The 19103-nt window shown below is 34.9% G+C and overlaps 2 protein-coding genes across 5 annotated transcripts; both read right to left on the reverse strand.

Annotated features, from left to right (window-relative positions):
* Positions 1-9501: 9501 nt before the first annotated feature.
* Positions 9502-11308, reverse strand: LOC108867518. Of its 2 annotated transcripts, none has more exons than XM_048581191.1 (3): positions 11000-11308; positions 10309-10501; positions 9502-10122 (listed from the first exon to the last, which is right to left on the reverse strand). In XM_048581191.1, exons 1-3 carry the CDS (start codon positions 11135-11137, stop codon positions 9782-9784), a joined length of 672 nt encoding a protein of 223 aa, XP_048437148.1. In that variant the 5' UTR covers positions 11138-11308; the 3' UTR covers positions 9502-9781. The 2 variants fall into 2 exon arrangements, with proteins under 2 accessions (XP_048437148.1, XP_048437149.1); XM_048581192.1 differs by having other exon boundaries at positions 9502-10107; positions 11000-11305.
* A 1970-nt stretch (positions 11309-13278) lies between these two features.
* LOC103951155 (GDP-mannose transporter GONST1) lies at positions 13279-18657 on the reverse strand. Of its 3 annotated transcripts, none has more exons than XM_048580812.1 (10): positions 18390-18657; positions 18265-18289; positions 17768-18142; positions 17517-17656; positions 16991-17120; positions 16186-16284; positions 15300-15454; positions 14457-14573; positions 13805-13902; positions 13279-13692 (listed from the first exon to the last, which is right to left on the reverse strand). In XM_048580812.1, the coding sequence occupies exons 3-10, from the start codon at positions 17984-17986 to the stop codon at positions 13640-13642; spliced, it is 1011 nt and encodes a 336-aa protein (XP_048436769.1). In that variant the 5' UTR covers positions 17987-18142; positions 18265-18289; positions 18390-18657; the 3' UTR covers positions 13279-13639. The 3 variants fall into 3 exon arrangements, with proteins under 3 accessions (XP_048436769.1, XP_048436768.1, XP_009360739.2); XM_048580811.1 differs by having other exon boundaries at positions 18256-18289; XM_009362464.3 differs by lacking the exon at positions 18265-18289.
* Positions 18658-19103: the final 446 nt, after the last annotated feature.

Genomic DNA, 19103 nt, shown 5'->3' on the forward strand with positions numbered 1-19103 from the left:
AAGCTTGGAGGAATGCAGACTAGGAGAGTGTACGAGACTTGGGAAAGGGGAAAGGGGAAAGTGTACTCTCCAGATCTCTTCCATCAAATACCTTCAATCAATTAATCTGAGTTCTTGGAATTTAATTCAACGGTTACAAACAGGAAGTCTTTTTAAAAGTTATAATAACTTTAACCGTTGAATCAAATTTTAAAAATCCGAATTAAGTAATTAGATTGATTTGATAAAAGAGATCCGAAAAGTATCATTTTCTTGATTTCTCAGGAACAAGAAGCAAATCACAACTCTTGTCTCTGCTGCAGATCTATATAAATACTAAATGACCGACCTACCGATCCGTCCCAAGGACAATAACTCATCGCCCACCACCCTAGAAATGGAAAACCATCATTGCAATTTGCAGGAGATGAATATATTTGAAAAAAATGGAATGAAAAGTAAAGAATGCTTTTCAGAAAGGTAAACAAATGGAAACTACATAACAAGTGTATCTCAATTTCTCAAATACATTAATTTTATTTTAAAAAATGGATGGTACGACAGCAATTGTCTACCTTGCACTATACTTCTGAGATACATTAATTAGTTAGAACTGAAGGGAAGTCGTATCCCATAAATTTGGAGTCTTAAATCTGCAGCAGTTCTCACCCTCCCTGCGATAAGAACCGCCGACAAGAACCAATTTTTCTGCTAACCAAGCCGGATATCCATAGGTCTTAATTAACATAACATGTACTTTGCCTTGTTAAAAACATGTCAATACCTAAACCTTTATATTCTTTTATACATATAGCTTGTACATGTAGTTGTACTTATATTGTGAGAAACCAAGTACAGATTTACAGCGGTGGCTTCTTGTTCCAAGTTCAGCTTTTGGTGAGACGTTTTTGTTTATGATACAACGATACTCTACTCTAAGGATGGAGGATTGCCAGAGTTTTTTTTCTTCTTAGTAGGGTTGGGGTTACTTGGACTTGGGGGTCACAAGATCCGGGTCACAATTTGTATCGATTAGACAAATCGTTAGAATTCCTAAAGTGATACATTCTCTGAGAGCCGATCATATTTCTTTATTTTATGAAATCCTATTCTCCTAGGCTCCATGGTCAAAGAAAATTATGATTATCTACTGTTTTTATCTTTTTTTTTAACTGTCATGGTCATTGAGCTTTTGTAGTACTTTTTCCTCCACCATTGAATTAAGATCAAATACTTAATGAAATATTACATGTAGCAGTTACATGAATACTAATATGTACAGCTTCTTCGTTGTAGATCCGGTTTATCGCAAGTTTGCCCCTATGAAGTTTTGGTTATCCCACTTTGGTAACTTACAACACAAATTACTACCTATAAATGTGGGCAAACGGAAGTCACAATTCACATGGTGTGAAGGAAGTCGATATAATTGTGAATCGGGGGATCACATTTCGGTGATTAGTTGAAACGAAAGTCAAAACTCACAATACATGACACTAGAAAAAGTTCAAGGATTTACTTGGAACAAAAGATGAATTAGGGAATGAAATAGACAAATATAAAACTCCAAAGGCAAATGAATAATTAATTGTTGGACATAACATGATTGTTCTCTCAGAAAATTTTCAGTCTGCTGGAAAAACGATCTGGTACATTAGGTATCATAATATAAGTAGTTGAAATTTTTTTTTTCAAGTATCCAACTACTGGTATTATGATATTTGGTTTACCGGTCCTTATTTCCAACATACTAAAAAACATCTCGTTCTTTGGATAGCTTTTGGTTTGCATTTTGAGGTGTAAGTGTAAAGGAGGAGAATGTTCTTCCCTCCTAATCTCTTTTCATTTTCTTCTTCTCCTACTTGAAGGATTACATTTAAGTTAAGTCAACATTTTATATTAATTTTTTAATAGAGACAAAAGATAAAAAACAAAACGTAAGAATAGGAAAGGAGTAGGGAATAAGAGAAAAGAAAAATCTTACTCCAATTAGTTCGCATATTCTTTGTCTATAAATATTAACTTTGAATTGTAAGTGCGTGTGCACATTATCCCGTAAAACGAGAAATACTAATATAAAACTATACTATCTCTCCTTTACAACTAAACACAAATTTGCAGATAGCATTTTGTCTAACATTTCAATGAGCATTTTAACCTTCGGATCTAAATAATATCTACAACAATACGAAAAAGGAACTCCATACAAGGCATATGCCATCAACTTTTGTACTTGAGTCATTGATCTGCATGCATGGGAAAGTGAGTAGTGAGAGAGATGTCTATCTTGAGGGGCGTATTTTTGGGTGTGTAGCTGACAAGTTGTCTGGGACTACAAAAGACCAGCAAGAACCTGACAAGCTGTCATAGCTTCTCTTAGCTTAGCTAGTTTGAGCGGAGTTCAAAAATGTAAAATTATTGCTAGGAGGAATAAAAGACTGTAGGAGACTAGGGGGAGCGAGGGGAACCTGTCTCAAGAACAAGATGCAATTACAACTCTGTCTCTGCTGCAGATCTACAGACCTGCAGATCCTCTACTTAAAAAAATACATCCCAAGTACCATAACTCATTCCCTACAACCCTAGAAATGGAAAACCATCGTTGCGCGTGATGAATATATTGAAGAAAAAAAAATGAAATAAAAAGAAAAGAAATGCTAATCAGAAAGAATGGTGAACAAATGAAACTACATAACAAGTCGTATTTCAATTTCTCAAATTCATTATTTGTTTTCTTTAGCAGTGTGATACTATGATATAATGAACAAAGAGATCACACGAAATATCTTATAATAATTTACACTAAATTCATTTAAATTCTAAGAAAGAGAACTGAACATAATATTTCTGATGCAAAGATAAATACTCTTTAACTAACTGAGCTATAAGCTACTTGATGTTCTACATTATATATTAAAAAATTAAAACATTCGATGATGTAGTTATTAAGATACTGCCACAATATTATCTCACTTATAATTAAATAGATATTATTTGTAACACAGTACGAGTCCTACATAGAATATTAGTGATTCCATAAATCTTACAAATTTCTCATGAATAAATTGTTATAAAAGTTGGGATAAAAGAAAGAGCTTGTAAGTAACGAGTACCGTCACTCATCAGCGACTAGTGAGTGCCATGAATTACGACGGCTTGGGTTAAATAGGAAATCACACATCAACTTTGGCTTTGGAGAACGTTTTCTGGCTTGTAGTGATGGAGTTGAGATCTATCCTGATCTCATCATTCGGAGTTTAAGGACGAGCAAATTTGAATCACTAAAATTGAATTCTACTATTTCCATTAACTCATTTCGCTAGCCGTCTCACACTAACCAAGAACTTGGATCTCTCTTTCTCTCCTTAGGCGGTTTGAATTTGTTAGTCTTTAAGCCTTGGACAATGAGGTCCAGAGAGGATCTCAACTTGTAGTGATGGACTGAATCTCTCTATATATTATGATTGAGTGTTTTATGAAGGTCTCTGCTAACTTTGGGTTCTGAGGCTCTCTCATCCTGCACAATGAATGACGATTTCATTTATATCTTTGCATCTGTGAAATTTACACACGCTTTTAACTAGCATTGTTGCAACACTACCCCTAGGTCCCCTACAACAAAAGATATTTAAGTTTATTTATTTGCTCTGAAAAAAAAAATTCCATTGAATATTTTCACGGCAAAATTCTGAAGACAAACTAGTAGATAGCTGTGACATCCCGTCCCGAAACTATCGAACCGTACGTGTGAAATGACCATTTTACCCCTAGTTTGTTCTATTATGTTTTTGGTGTTTTGTGTGGTGTGGACAGGTGTGGGGGTCACACACACACACATTTACACTTGCCATCTCTCCCTCTCCCTCTGACTTTCCTCTCTCTCTCTCCCCCGAGCTCCATTTCTCCTTCTTCCCTTTTGAAAACGTACGGACAAACCCATAGCCCACACAATCCTAACAGATCGTGGAAACCAGCTACACCATTGAACTCGTGAGGTCGAGGCGAGCACAGCCATACCTTTTACAGGTGAGAAACCCTTTGTTTTCACGTTGTTTCGAAAATGGCCGATTTGAGTACTGTTCATGCAAGAGTAGTTTATCGAGTTTTTGGACATTTGAAGCTCATAGTGTTGTTTGTGAGGTTCCCAGGAACTTGGGAATAGCTCGTTGGGCGAGTTTGGACGTCTGAATCGTGGGTGTTGGAATTGGCCGAGAATTGAAGATTTGGGCAGGTATAATCTCGACATTTTAGGCCTTAAAACTTGTTGGAACTTATTCTACTAGCTTTAAGGTTGATTTTGGTGCAAGAAACATGAAAAAAGGTGGAAAAATGAGTGAGATATGGCGAGTTGCAGGTTTCCGGCGACGGCGACGGCGCCGGCGAGGGGGGTTGGCCGGAGAAGACAGGGAATATTCCGTTAGGATTTAACGGAATATTCCTAACGGACAGTAACGGCGTCAGTCAAAGATAACGGAATATTCCAGGGAATATTCCTGACGGCGTCACTCGACGCCGTCAGCGTGCGTGACACGTGACCGCGCGTGGGGGCGCGTGGGTCCGTGCGTAATCAGGCGCGTGGGGGCGCGTGCGTGGTCCAAAAATTATTTTAAAAATATGGTTGTGATCGTGAGGTTGTGTAGGTCACGTTGGTATATTCATTTGTCCATTTTGAGCAATGTATGAGAAGTTATTTTGAATGGACGGTTATGTGCTCTAAAGTTAACGTTTTTATAGTTAATTCGCATATAGGTGACACGTACCCAGAGGACGAGCGTGCACATTCGAGGCAGGGGGGCTACGACCCTTCTACATACCAGTGAGTGGGCTTTTGTTTTCCGTATATACCTATATACATGTCTTTTCCCAGAAATTAATATAAATGCCTCGTTTTACGCTATTAATTTTCATATGATTGATGGTTATGCATGATTAGTGGCATATGAGTTGATTTATATATTTATTCTTACGTCGTTTACATATATGTTGGTGCTGTGGCGGCTTAGGTAAGTGTCAGGTAAGTTTTGTTTACATTCGCATTAAATAGTGATTCGAAGTGATTAGAGAGCTCATAACCTGCACCCCCGGTGTTAGTGCTCCCGCCCAGAGTAGGGCACAGTCCTTCACGTGTTGTTCACCTCCCGCACCACACGCTCAGCTTGAATCCAAGTTAGGTGCACAGTCCTGTCGTACAGACCACTATAGGTGGTTCCGACTCGTAGGTGACCCGCGATTATTCGCACAGCCTTCACGTGATCGTAGCACTAGAGCGTTTATATGTATTGCACCCAGGCTTGTCGTACAGACCACTATAGGTGGTTCCGACTCGTGGGCAGGTTTAGGGATTGAGTTGTGATCTGAGCTCTAGTTTCAGCCGTACAGGTCACTTAGGGGACTCCGGCTGCTAATTTATTATGCTATTGATGTGATATACATACCCGAGCACTTGCATGTTATTATGAGGCGTTGAGCATGACGGCATACATATTGAGCATGTTGGCATACCCTTGAGTATACTTGGCATATTATACCTACGTTTATATGTTTATTTTCTGGGAAGTATACAGGTTTTACGGCGAGGGGTTATTACATGTTTTATGAAATGGTTTTCTAAGAGATTTATTTTGCCCACTCACGCTTTTGTTTTTGCGCCCCTCCAGGTTCTAGTAGCTTAGCGGATTCGATGGTTTCCCCAGGGACGTCCCGGCATTCTGACAGACCTTCACCTATGTAGGGTCGCCTACGGGCGCACTATTGTCGTAACATTTATTTTTGGGCTGCTGTATGTCTTAGGCTCTGAATTCAGTGTTTTAATTGCACTAGCACATATCCTACTACTTTTTAGTTGTTAGTTTTAAATTATTCGTACTTTTCTATTACTGTTTCTAGCTTCCGCACTGTGCACTTGGCTACGTCACTTCCACGTGGCGGCCAGCATACCCCGATCTCGGTTGGGGTGTGTCAATAGCAGTCCTATCAAATTAGATTGAATGAAATTGTAGATGACGCTTTATTGTAAAGATGAAAATCAATTATATTTGTACAATTTTGTGCAGATTTGATCTACATCAATTATCTTTTTCTCTAACAACCAACAATTTAATCATCTAACGCTATCGTTTTTGAAAAAAAAAAATCACATAAAACTTTGACAGTTATATCTTCAGAATCTCAATTAATTGAGTTACACTGATATTTGTAAACAATTTTAAATTGTAAATCAACACATGATTTTTATTGTTCTCATATATTTCAAGAAGGAAGTGTGATTGCCAAAGAATTAGTTAACTTAGAGTTGCTCTCGTGTTTATTTGTTCTATCCACATCCCATACATCGAACTCACCACCCCAAATTAATGTGATGGACACCTAGAGATTGCTCGTTTTCTGCATTTGGATTTTTTGGACATCCCAACTTACACGTTGGTCTGCCCTTTTTGATGCGCCATTTTTCGTCTTCCCTAATCCTTTTACTTTGGTAGTGCAACCTGTTTTGCAAGCTCTTACTTATTAGGTTTTATTTTACGGGGTTTGGTCATATAACCCCCTCTTCTTCTTGCCGGATCTCTTCGATCCTGCAACCTTTCACGGTCAAATACGCGCCATCTCTTTAATTTCGGTGAGATCGTTATCCCCCGTGTTGATTTGTCTTGATTCATTGTCTTTTTAACGGATGATGACTCAGGAAGTCTATGCACTATCTTTTTTCATTTGGTGTATCTTTTGTTTTTCTTTTCTTTATTATCAGGAGTAAAGTTTATAATAGGAAGCTATATATATAGAGACAAATTTTCATTATGTTTCAAAAAATTCCACTAGTTTTAAAACATGTTAACGACAGACAAAAACATAAAAACAACTAAAGCTCAGCCCAAAAACATGGAAACAATGTCTAAAATACCAGATATACCCCTAAAGCTTTAGGACTGTTAATAGAACACAGCCCTCACAACTCCAACAAAATTAATATATGTCATAAACTCAACTCATTATCAACTATTTTTGCAGAATCAGTTCAACCCTTCTTCGACCATTTTTGCAAAATTAGTTCAATCAGTCTCCAACCATTTTTGCAAAATCAGTTCAGCCCATCCTCGACCATTTTTGCAGAATCAGTTGAACCGTCTTCAACCATTTTTGCAGAATTAGTTCAATCAATACTAGACCATTTTTACAAAATCAGTTCAATCCGTTTTCAACCGTTTTTGCATAATCATTTCAACTCGTCATCAACCGTTTTTGCAGAATCAGTTTAACTCGTCATCGACCTGTTTTTGCAGAATCAGTTCAACTTGTCCTCGACCATTGTTTTTCAGAATCAATTCAATTAGTCATCAACTATTTTTGTAGAATCAGTTCAATCTGTTCTCAACCATTTTTTTGTAGAATTAGTTTAACTCATCCTTGATCATTTTTGCAGAATTAGTTCAAATATATGCGGAAGCAATTTTGGTATGCTTTTTAGTACAACCAATTTGTAAATCCATATACTTACATTCAATTCCCTATTATTGTAGCTGATTACTTCAACTATAAGTGTGCAGTCATAGGCCGGATGATCAAAGATTGCATGATCATCTTATTCTAAGTAACTACAAGTCTACTATGCCCAAACATGAACCCACGATTCAACACTGGGGTGGGATGAACTTTGAAGCCAAATTTCGATAATGAAACTATTTTCTATAAAAAATAAAAAATTAAAAAATAAATAAAAATTCACAATTAAGAACCAACAACTAACAACTTTGAGAATTGCAACATGCCAATTAGCTACGTCAGCTACATGGCCCAAGACAAGAGAAACAAGTGAGTAGAGGTGGTCAACAAGAATTGTCCTAGATTGGCTCATTAAGCTATTTCACTGATTAATGATTAAACAAAGTTATTCATATTCTCATACCCATAATTGTCTAGATTGGCTCATCAAGGCACAAATGATTAATGTTATATCAAAGATGAAAAGCAAGAAAAACTCAGAAGGAAAATGAAGATGAAGAGGGTTAGAGAAGAGCTGCTGTAGCAGAAAGCCAAACAAAGGAAGACTCAAGCATAACCGACTCATATTTATCTTCTTGTACCTTTGTATTCCATTATTTCATCTACTTATGATTTTATCTGACCATTGCTCCCTTGAACACAATCACATCCGAAAATAATTTAACATGACATTCACAGAATATCTAAATTCTGTTTTATTGATGACTTTATATAAGCTTTTGAAAATCACATGTGTGTTTTCAAGGATTAAAAAAACAAAGCAACACTTTGAAATGTTGATTACTATATGATCTGAACGATGTTCATATAAAAATATAGAAAAATAATAATCAAAAGCATCCTACCTTTTTATATACCCATATTATTAATAAAAAAATCCCCAAATCTCATCGACCCCAGTCGCCTATAATGAATGTTTATGTACAGATGGAAAGGAGTATGGCTGCGTGGGCATATGATGTTTGATGAATGTTTATGTCATTTTGTGGGGTGTTGACTTTAATCTGAATGATTGTAATGTTAAAATCTAAGTCAATAAAAGGGTATTTTGTAACTTAAAAAAAAGCCAATGATGTCATATTTCACATGTATTAATTTTTGTCTTATTGAACTGTTTAAAAAATATTATCTTAATATACAATTAAGTATTAAAAATGTACTGTATGTATAACTTTTCCTTTATAGTAACGAAGTATATTATTTTTTTATTTAATAAAATTTCACTTAGTACTGGACAAGGAGGGAGCTTTAATAAAAACAGTTTTTCTAAACTTCTTATTAACAAAAAATCATCTGATAATTTTATTTAATAAAAATAACTTAAACTTTAATGAAAATATCTTAAATTTGAATTAAAATGAAAAAAATTAATATAATAAAACAAAATAAAAAAAAAACTAAAAATTGCGGCAGAACCCTGTGTGTCCATCACAGACTCTCTCCTTTTATTCACTATTTTTAAAAATATTAATTATTTCTCAAACTCAACACATGTATTGTACTACACTATTTCTTAAACTAAACGCTGACTATTTCTTAAAATTAAACACGAGTATAATCATTATTTCTAAAACTGAACATTAATACTATCATTATTTTTTAAATTGAACACTGACTATTTCTTAAACTGACTATTTTTGAAATTAAACATAGTCACTACACTATTTTTTAAACAATCTATTTGATTGGGTTTTTTTACTTTTATTCTTATTATTAAATAAATATTTTTTTTTTATCCTTATCATCAATAAATTTATTAGATGACTTTTAATTAAAATTAAAAGTTTTAAGAGCTTTTTTATTAATTTTTCTAAAGATAATGGACACAGAAAATTCAAAAATATCATCACCTTCGTGATGCTCTGACTCGGAGACTTGGATCCCAAGTCTTTCTGGCTTGGACTTTTTGGTAGACAACGGCGCCAATTGGCAAACTAGCGTTGGCCCACAATTTTTTTTTTTTTTTTTTTTTTTTGCTGTAGTGAGGTGATCAAAGACAATCAGAAAAAGAAAAAAAAAAAAGCAAAAACAAAACTGTTGACACGCAGTTCTCCTTTGATTCCTTCTGCTTCAAATACAATCTCAAAACTTCATGAGCAAGTTACTGTAAGCTAGCAACCAACGAAGAACTTGCATAAAACAAATTAACTATCACGCAGTTTTCTTATCTTACAAAGCAACATTATGTGATATTGACCGAAAAGCTGCAACGACAAACGGGAAGACCTCAAAACACCAAAATAATTGGCTAGTAGTACCTCAAAGTGCAGTATCCAAAATTATCCCCTTCAACATTTTTTTTGGGTTAGATAGAGATTTTTTTGCAGTCCTTGGAAAGCCACTTTGACTGCATGTAGCTCGCTTGTCTCCAAGGAGGAATATGGAGGCCACTCTCCCTGAGAGATTGCTTTGCAGCTGAGCAAAGCAGAGATATGATCTCGTCAAGTTTCTGTTCGGTCCCAACAAAAATGGTGGGCAGAGTGTCTTTGAGCTGCTTGTAGTTCTGTGTAGGTCTTGCCACTTCAAATTGTGACCTGAAATCCATGTCTACTATCAGCCTTGTCACTTTTCCACCATCTTTAACATTGTTGTTCTTCTCCCTCACCATTACATCAACATATTCATATCCACCTGTATATTCAACGGCTTAAAAACCAAAATTAACCAATCAAAATCACTAACATGGGTACTCAAGAAAAAAAAATGAAATTTATCCGATACAGCGAGAGCGGAGGAAATGGATCTCAGGATCTTTAAGTCCAGAATGAATACTCTTAACCAACTAAGGTACAGAATATAGCATAAAAAACGAAATTTGAGCGCGAGGGTTACCTTTAGGGAGCCTAAAAGATGAAACCCATGAAGTTTTGCAAAGGGAAGCTTCATAACCATCCTCATTTAGTTTCATCACAACCCATTTGTTTTTCAGACTGTTGGGTTCCACTACAGCCCCCGTGTCTCTCAAATACTTCAAGATTTTCTCAAGAATCTCAATCTCACAATCTATTGCCTTCCATATCAAGTCCTAATTAAAAATAAAAAAAATAAAAAGAAACACCAATATATATAAGATCAAATAAAGAAGAGGGTTTATATAATTTTAAACATATTTGAACATGAAAACATTCAAAATTCTAGTTCATTCAAGTGTGAGAGTTATATTAATTCCTTGTTTCAATTAGAGGCAAGCTCTTGTATTCATCATCTTTCAGATAAATCTTTGTTTCTATTAATTTTCTTCGCTTAAATTCTCGTCTGAAGGTGTAACGGTATCTTAAAAGCCAAATACTTGTATTTGGCGAGTATCCGATGAGGATCGGATACAGAATATGCGACCAAACTAAAGCATCCGTGATTCATTGCCGTTCCGCTACAAAAATTATAAAATTAGAAACACAAGGAAAACTAAAGGAGAAATGTACATACAGATATACACACACACCCACCACACACAGAGAGATAATATATATACATACGCACACATATGTAGGAGTAAGAGGAAGACTACGAAAAGAGAAGAGACCTGTAAAGTGAGAAATTTGGGTTGACGATTGGGAGAGAGAGGGTTTGAATTGGGAGCTGCTGAGGAGGAGTCTGATGAATAAGATTCATTGAAGTCTCTCACCATTTGCATCAGTTCTTCTTCTGTTAAGCTCCCCATTATTTTCTTTTCTCTTCTGCAATTCTTTGGTCAGTCTCCTTCTTTCATCGGAGGTAAGGAGGAAGAAGACTTGTAAGTGTAAATAATTTCTGATGAGAAAGTTTCCTCCTTCAGTTTATTTTTCTTGACTTTTTAGACATATAGAGTGATGTCATCAAGAAAAGACGGAAACAAATAAAAAGAAGTGAAAGTAGCAGTGCCATTGTAATCATTGCTGCATATATTCATATCCCTGATTAATGTTATGCAGGAATTAATCCATTAGTAGCATGGCATTGATAAAGCTATGAGCCTATGTATTTATTTAATTAATCCCCTCGAAAAATAGAAATCTGTTTATTGGAGATTAATTGTTTTTTTAACTTTTTTATAATAAAGCTAAAACTACAAAATAAACCTCAGAAGCAACTGGATTCAGCTATAAAGTCAACTGAATCACGGATAAAGTATGAATAATGGTTTTCATACTATGTTTTTATATCACATTTTTATATCATTTTAGGTGGCATCTGATGTAAACAACCACTTCATTTGAAAAATTTGCAAAATTTAAGGAAAGGGAGGAGAAAGATTCTTCGATACCACAATCATCATTTAATTAATTAGTTTTTCTTAATTATTAGTTTATTAAATAATGAATTAAATTTAAAAATTTGATTAATTCAAATAATGTGGCTGTTCACATCAAATACCACCTAAAATGGTATGAAAATATAGTACGAAAATGTGGGAATAGCATTACTTATAAAGTATGTGATTAGAGACTCGTTTGGAATTACTTTTAAAGTTTGAAAGCGCTTTTGTTAAAAGTGTTTTTATAATCAATTTTTAGTAAAAAACGCAAGTAAATCTTGAAAAAGCACTTGAAGTACTTCATGAAAGAAGTACATAATTAGGGTTTCTGTCAAGAAGCATTTGTTTTGAAAAAAATACTTGAAGTGTTTTCTGGAAGAAATAGATAACCGGTGTTTCTTTTAGGAAACATTTCAAGTGCTTTTGGAATTCAAAAACATTTTTTCTAAAAGTGTTTTCAGTCATTTTAAAAGCTCTTCAAAATCAACCCCAAACTCCAAAAGTGGTAGTGAGATGAACCCTATGCATTTGAATTTTTTTTTTTGTGTGCATGAAGTACTGGTTTTAGACATAACTGCATCAATTATAAAATTAGTCTCTCTAAAAATGTATTTAAAGTATAAGTGGTGGTTTGCTCTGATGATTAATTAGGACATTTCTCTTCAATTTATTGTATTCCACATTCAAAATGCTCTCGCTTTCTTTGGTGTACAATGTTGTAAAATATCGTTCGTAATAGAAAAAATGAACCTTTTTTTTTGTTGAATGAAAGTAAAAATGTATTTAATAGGAATATTTTGAATTGGCTTTTCTGGGAATGTATTTGAGGGTAAAGTAATCAGTGTACACAATTGTATTCTGATTATGACTTCAATATATATTTAATTACTACAATATTATCCGACAATTGCACTTTGACTTTGATTCGTTGCTGCAGTATAATTGGACTTTATATATAATCATCTAGTTACGCATAATTAATCATGCAACCTAGTTTATTAGAAAATGAAAACCATGTGAACTTACTTAGCTGCTAAAAGTCTTCAGGTTACATGGACATCTCAGTTTGTCCTCGTTACAAAAAATAAAAATAAAAATTGATTGTATTCATTTGGCATAGTGTTGACGCGTTTTAATGTACTTTTTTTGGCAGCAAAGTCAAGTTCAAGTTTTTAACTAGACTCTCACTTAGCCAACTTACTTAACTTATTTAGAACGTTGTTGTGCTCGCTTTTCTACATTCAAGTTTGATTTCTTCCTATAATTGAGATGAAATTAGTCTAAAATATGACTTCTATAAGAAAAACATAATGAAAAGAAAAAACAAGACGTGAGTGATTTCAGCTGTGCTCATTAACTCTTTTTTGGTTTTTTTTTTTTGATCAAGATGTGCCTATTAACTCTTTATTTTACCCCTTACCGTAAATATTAGAAAACGAACTTTTAATCTAATTGTGCAAGCATTGAGCATTCATCTTTAACCAATTGTGCTTGGGTTCAAACTCTCGTCCTCCCCTTAGTATAGCTTGGAACACTTACATCGCTTGTAATAAGAAACACATTTAATCTAATGGTACTATTTTCTTCTTGAGGAGCTAATTTATTTCCTGATTTAGCAAAAGATGTTTCTATAGAAAAGATTAGCAAAGGTGATGTAGAAGCATGAGTTACGGTACAAAAGAATGAGTGGTGATGTATTCCTTTTGGTACAATACAACATATCCAGATGGCCTGACGAAGTCGAATGGAAGTTTTCCGACGGGCAAAATCTTCCTCACTCCTTTCTCCGTCACTTCACGAGACTCCATCAGAATCTACAAATGGTTTCCCACAATTGAAGAATGAGATATTAAAGCAGCCGGATGCAGCCTTCACCCAGTAAAGCCTAGGCCGTCATTAGATAATCCAAACGAGTTACAATGTTCCGGGTTAAGCTCTCTCCCGCATTTTGGCTCTAGCGAAAAATACTCCGGCCACAAGACCTACAAATTGAAAGAAAAATTCATGGTGGGTGATGCTATAAAACTCAAGCTTGCACTTGCAAAGTTGTATGGTATATCATATTCTTGTTCCGGTTTAATGGAGAGAACTTACCAAAGAAAATGCTAGCAGCGTTCTCTAAACTGGTCGGCACTTTGAAGAGTAGAATACCGGCAACTGATAGAGGGATCTTATTCAACGAGCCAACAAGGCTGCAGATATAGAGCTGTCCAGTTAAATGGATCACGAACACCACATGATTGGAAATAAGCATAGCAATGTAATCATGCTAAACCAATTGGATGGTATAACACAAACTAACAAGGTAATGTTTTCACATACAAAAACTGGGATCGTCTTAATTGACTTCCAAGTCTTGAGTTGTTTTCTTATTTTATTTTTATTTTTTAATTTTTTTGAAAAACCAAGTTCCAAGTTCTTATTAGTCATTACATAAATGGAAAGTCGAGAAGCAACCGGAGAAACTGACAAAGTGAAACACAAGAATCCTATGATCATCTAAACTACATAAATCATGAATATAAGCTATCAGCTGGCCCGATTATGTTGTGTAACAAAATTATTCAGCCTGGAAAAGGGGATATCAAATTTATCACCCGGTCTTCTGAAGTTTATTTTAAGCAATAAATAGTTAATTTGAAAGTTAAGAATGAGGTATCCAGCTTTAAGTTGAGTCATCAAAGTCTCACTCAAACCAGGTAGCAACAACATATACCATATTATGTATCGGCTACATTCATCTTACCTGTATGTGGTTGCACCTGTTTGATGAAGAAACCACATAGACGTGAAACTGATTGCAAGACCCAAAAATCCACTTAGCGTCATTACCAACCAGAAGGTTGGAGACCTCAAAAGTGGTCTGCATTTTGATTCAACCTTTCATTAGATTCCATAGGATAGAAGAAAAGGAAAATTTATAAGAAAAACAAAGCGAAACTGTTTGCAACTTTGCATACACATTATTAGCTAGTAATTGCAGTTTCAGGCAGAAAACAAATAACATAGTAAACCAACAATGAAAAAACAAAACTTGGGAGACGTTGGAGTACTTCATGCATACTTTTCAATGATTATATCATACGTTAGAGGAAGTGGTGTCAATCTGGAATGCTTCAAACTTTACAAATATTTCAGAAGGGAAAGAGGAAAAGGAACGGGCATTACTGTCAAACGACACCCATAAAATAGTAGTTGCAAGATTTCGGTCCATGCCTCTCATCTACATTCTAATTTAATCATCAATATGACAAATCTAAAGAGGATGTGGGTTTGTGTAAGTCATTCCTTTCCACTAGATGATTCACACTAGACTTTCTACTGTAGTTGTTTCCATACTTCTATATATCTCCAGAAACTTCCAAAGTTAACTACGATGACCAAAATGACCTCGAAGAAGAGAAAAAGTGCTTTGATAATCCTCCCCCACATTGAACTATGAAATATGCCCAAACTTACAACAGGAAACATATAATTTAGACTCCAAACGTCCCATCTTTATCGTCAAAACTTTCTTACATCAATATAGCACAGTAGAAAGAGTGTGGTGGTAAACGTGGGGAAACAGTACCAGAAATAGAATACTCACGTTGTAAAGAGATAATCAACCTCTCTGAAAATAAAAATAAGGAGAATCCCCAAAGGCAGAGAAAGCGTGTTATTTAGCAAGACCATTGAAAACTCATTCAGCTTTCCAGATTTTGTGACAAGCTTTGCTGTATCCATGACCCTACGTAGGGTCAGCTGTCAAAATAAAATAATAATTAGCTTTATTCAACAATTAAAACATAAACCAAGTTAATCAATAGCCAGTAGACGGAGTCACAACAATTAAAACATAAACCAAGTTAATCAATAGCCAGTAGACGGAGTCACAGATCATGAAAATACAAGCAAGCACTTATATTTCAGATCCAAGCAGAGGGCCCATTTCTGACATCTTGTTGATTTTTCACTATAAAGTAAAAATCTTATCAACTCAATAATAGAAGGGGTACAAAATCTCTGACATATAAGAAACTGAGTTGTATTAGACCGAACCAAAAGACCAGAAAAAAAGGATACTGTTTTGCCACCTGATAAACATGATTTGTATTGTCTATAATTAGTTTTGGAAAGTACTGCCTTTCTTTCACTGAGGAATTGCATAACTAGTAATGGCCACAATTAACAATTAAAGATTGTTTTCATAGATTTGAAAATAATCCTCGTCAAGGAATATCTAAAACCAAAGTATGATGTAGCTTCCTAATTCATATTCTCAAATAAAAGAAATTAGGTTAATCATTTTTATTGAAAAAACTTCCTCACAAAGGAAAGGGTCTAATTACATGAAGTTCTGATATGAAACAATTTAAAATTCTTGTTTCAAAGTACACAAAAATAGGGGGGAGGGGAACGGATCATGGAAGGAGGTGGAATAAAGAACATACACAGAATGACATTCTAAAATGTACAGAACAGATAGAACTCACAGAATACGACGCAGTCAAGATACAATTCATAAATTGCCATGCATAGCCGATGGCATGGAAAGACAGATCAGTGGCCCCTCCAGAAATTGCTGAAATTATCTGCAAATGTTAGATTCAAAACCATATCATCAAATGAAAACTCACAAAATATGTTAGAATAGTATTAGGTTGGTGAAAATTGGACTTGGAAATCAAGGACAATAAATCTATGAGCATGCAACCATGCATGCAAATGCACTTACAGAACATCATCAGCTTACCCGACAGGACATCAAACCCAAAATTTGGAGAACTACTATAATGCATCAAAGATGTAAGTGTTGCCAGAAGACTCCTATAAGTTAATATTTTCATCAATTCAACAGAGTATTGGCCTAATGACTTTGGCTTGGTTTCATCAAAATCAGAACTTCAACAATTAACTAACCCACGCATGCAATCTGATTTGGCCTTTTCAATTCTCATATTCATTGCCAAGCTCCAAACCAAAGAAAAAGACAAAAGAATTTTTTAGGATAATAATTTTGAAGAACAGATTTTTTTTACCTAAACATCATTTTGTTCTTAGCATCAATCTGACAAATTAAGATGTGCACACGAACTTTCAAAAAATAAGAACACAAGGGAACATGATGAGGCAAATAACAACACTAAAAGGGAAGACTGGACAAGAATTCTCAGGTAAAATCAACGAGCCATTAATTAAAAGACGAAAGAGTAAGTTGATTTGTTGTTTTACATCCCGATTGAAACATTCATCAACAAGCGAATCTCCCATACTGACATTCTGACTTATTGAACGTACCATTAGAAAAAGAGCAGCCCATACTCTGCCGTCGTGGTGCTTCTGGAATAGATACATTTCACCAACCGCAGTTATCACATTGGTAACATTCTTTAGGACTGTGACCATCGCTACATTGATGTACTTCAAGCTGCAAACGTGAATTTAACTAAACTGAGAAAAGCAAGAGGGCATGAATTTTTAATGGTTATACACCGACAACAGATACACCCTAGTGCCCCTACGTAAGGGGGTCTAACCAGAAGAGCAACACACTGGTTGTAGAATAGAAACAATGCACTAAATACTTAATACAATGTGGAGTAAAAAGACAACTTTAGGTCTGCGGGAATTAAAGACCCATGAATACTATCATAAATTGTAATTTTCTTAACGAATTATGGAAACCTCAATTCAAGATTCATACAAGATTTTATGTAACAAGAATATAAGCATAAGTATCACAAACCTAGATAGAGTGCTTGTCAAGTGTTGTTTAATAATGTATCAAGATAAACTTAAATAGAACACACTTCCTACTTCATACCTAAACATGCTTGTAATGAGCATCCCAACGAATATAACATTCACAGGCAACCAGACCTTAACCAATCTCCATGTTAGTGGCTCTGTCGATATGATGCCCGTAAAATTCAACACAGAAACTATTATAACCGAGACTAGGTTCTGCATCCACATGAGCAACATGAGATAGTTAAATCTCAACAACTATTTATTCGATCAAATAAAGTTGAGTAAAACACTCTTTTTATGCAAATGCGATAACCATCGTGTTACCTGGTACAGCATCAAAGAAATTCCAGCATCAAAGTCGTAGCTTGAGAGGACAAATTTGTTAACTAATATCATACTGCAGGAGGATAGGCAATATGCAAGGCCAGACAACAAGGCCTGATTATGTATTTTAACCACCTTATTACCCCTTGTTGTTTTATCTCCATCTTTTTGCAAGTTTCCACCTTCCAAATCGGTATCATTCTTTTCAAAAGAACTCATTGCAAATACAAACCTATATAAAAACTGGTAACTACTTCTCAATCCAATACCGAATTCGAGTGACAAAAGAGGTCACTTTCCCAACTTCAGATAACTATATACTTTGCTGATCGGATGAACAGATGGAAAATTCCCAAAACTTTGTAGAAAAATCACCTGAAAAATTATCGAAATCGAATACTAAGAAGAGTAAAGAGGAGAAATCCCTAAAACCCTAAAACCCAATATTTAATCAGAGTTGTAAAATCATAATTAAGCAAAATCTAAACCTCAAGTACCCAAATTAAGCCAATAATCCACCAACTGCAGCAAATTAACAACTCAAATTAAGCTAAACCTCAACATAACAGAGCTCTCAGTACTGGGGAAGAAAAAAAAAACGGCGGAGCTAAAGAAAAAGCACCTCTTTCAGCCACCGTGAAGCATCTCTACGCGACCACCATGATGCAGTACAGAGAAAGCTCGAGCTTGTCCTCCTTCTTCTGCTTCTTCAGCTTAAATTAGGAGATGGAGGAGTGCGAATTGCCAAACAGTGACGGATGAAGGTGGTCGTTGGAGTTGGAGGTCCAACCGAGGAGGGAGGCGTCAATGCTGACATGAAAATCCAAGACTGAAAATTTTGACTGGAATGGAAGAGATTCTTACGCGTATTTTTCATAATTATTTTTATTTATCTGTTGATAATTTAATAATGCAGCTCTAATCTAAGGACTCTAATTACGGCTTTTTTGTTGTTCTCATTTGTCGCATTAGATATTTTTATTCTGTTTCCCTCACTACCTAATCATCCTTCTTCTAGAAAAAATGGTTACACTTGCAAATAAATAAGAGTATACATATAAATAAAATAAAAAAAAAATATATATATATAAAATAAAAAAAAACTCTATTAATGTTTTTTGTTAAAAAGAACGATTGGTGGTTTTGCCTCGAGAGTCCATTCTTCTAGATTGGAAAAATCATCGTGTGACTCATCAGAATCAGAAATCGAAGTAAGACGTGCATTGTGAAATATAAGTCTGGAATTCGTTCCAACCACTAGGCCATTTTGTAATGGTTAAAATATTGCATTAATTTTTAAACATGTTACATCATGCTAGGCAATTTTAATCATTAT

This window comes from the organism of the source record quoted next, unplaced genomic scaffold (assembly GCF_019419815.1).
Source record: "Pyrus x bretschneideri cultivar Hongxiangsu unplaced genomic scaffold, Pyrus_bretschneideri_v1 Contig16, whole genome shotgun sequence".
In the NCBI taxonomy this organism is placed as follows: Eukaryota; Viridiplantae; Streptophyta; class Magnoliopsida; order Rosales; family Rosaceae; genus Pyrus; species Pyrus x bretschneideri.

What these genes read in the sequence shown, in the direction of transcription:
- LOC108867518 (XM_048581191.1), bottom strand. Translation starts at nt 11,137, where the DNA reads ATGGGGAGCTTAACAGAAGAAGAACTGATGCAAATGGTGAGAGACTTC. An exon ending in CCAAATTTCTCACTTTACAG is followed by an intron (nt 10,502 to 10,999) that starts GTCTCTTCTCTT and finishes ATTTTTAATTAG; the next exon opens with GACTTGATATGGAAGGCAAT. An exon ending in ATCTTTTAGGCTCCCTAAAG is followed by an intron (nt 10,123 to 10,308) that starts GTAACCCTCGCG and finishes TTGGTTTTTAAG; the next exon opens with CCGTTGAATATACAGGTGGA.
- LOC103951155 (XM_009362464.3), bottom strand. Translation starts at nt 17,986, where the DNA reads ATGAGTTCTTTTGAAAAGAATGATACCGATTTGGAAGGTGGAAACTTG. An exon ending in CTCATTACAAGCATGTTTAG is followed by an intron (nt 17,121 to 17,516) that starts GTATGAAGTAGG and finishes TCACGTTTGCAG; the next exon opens with CTTGAAGTACATCAATGTAG. An exon ending in CGCTGCTAGCATTTTCTTTG is followed by an intron (nt 13,693 to 13,804) that starts GTAAGTTCTCTC and finishes TTCAATTTGTAG; the next exon opens with GTCTTGTGGCCGGAGTATTT.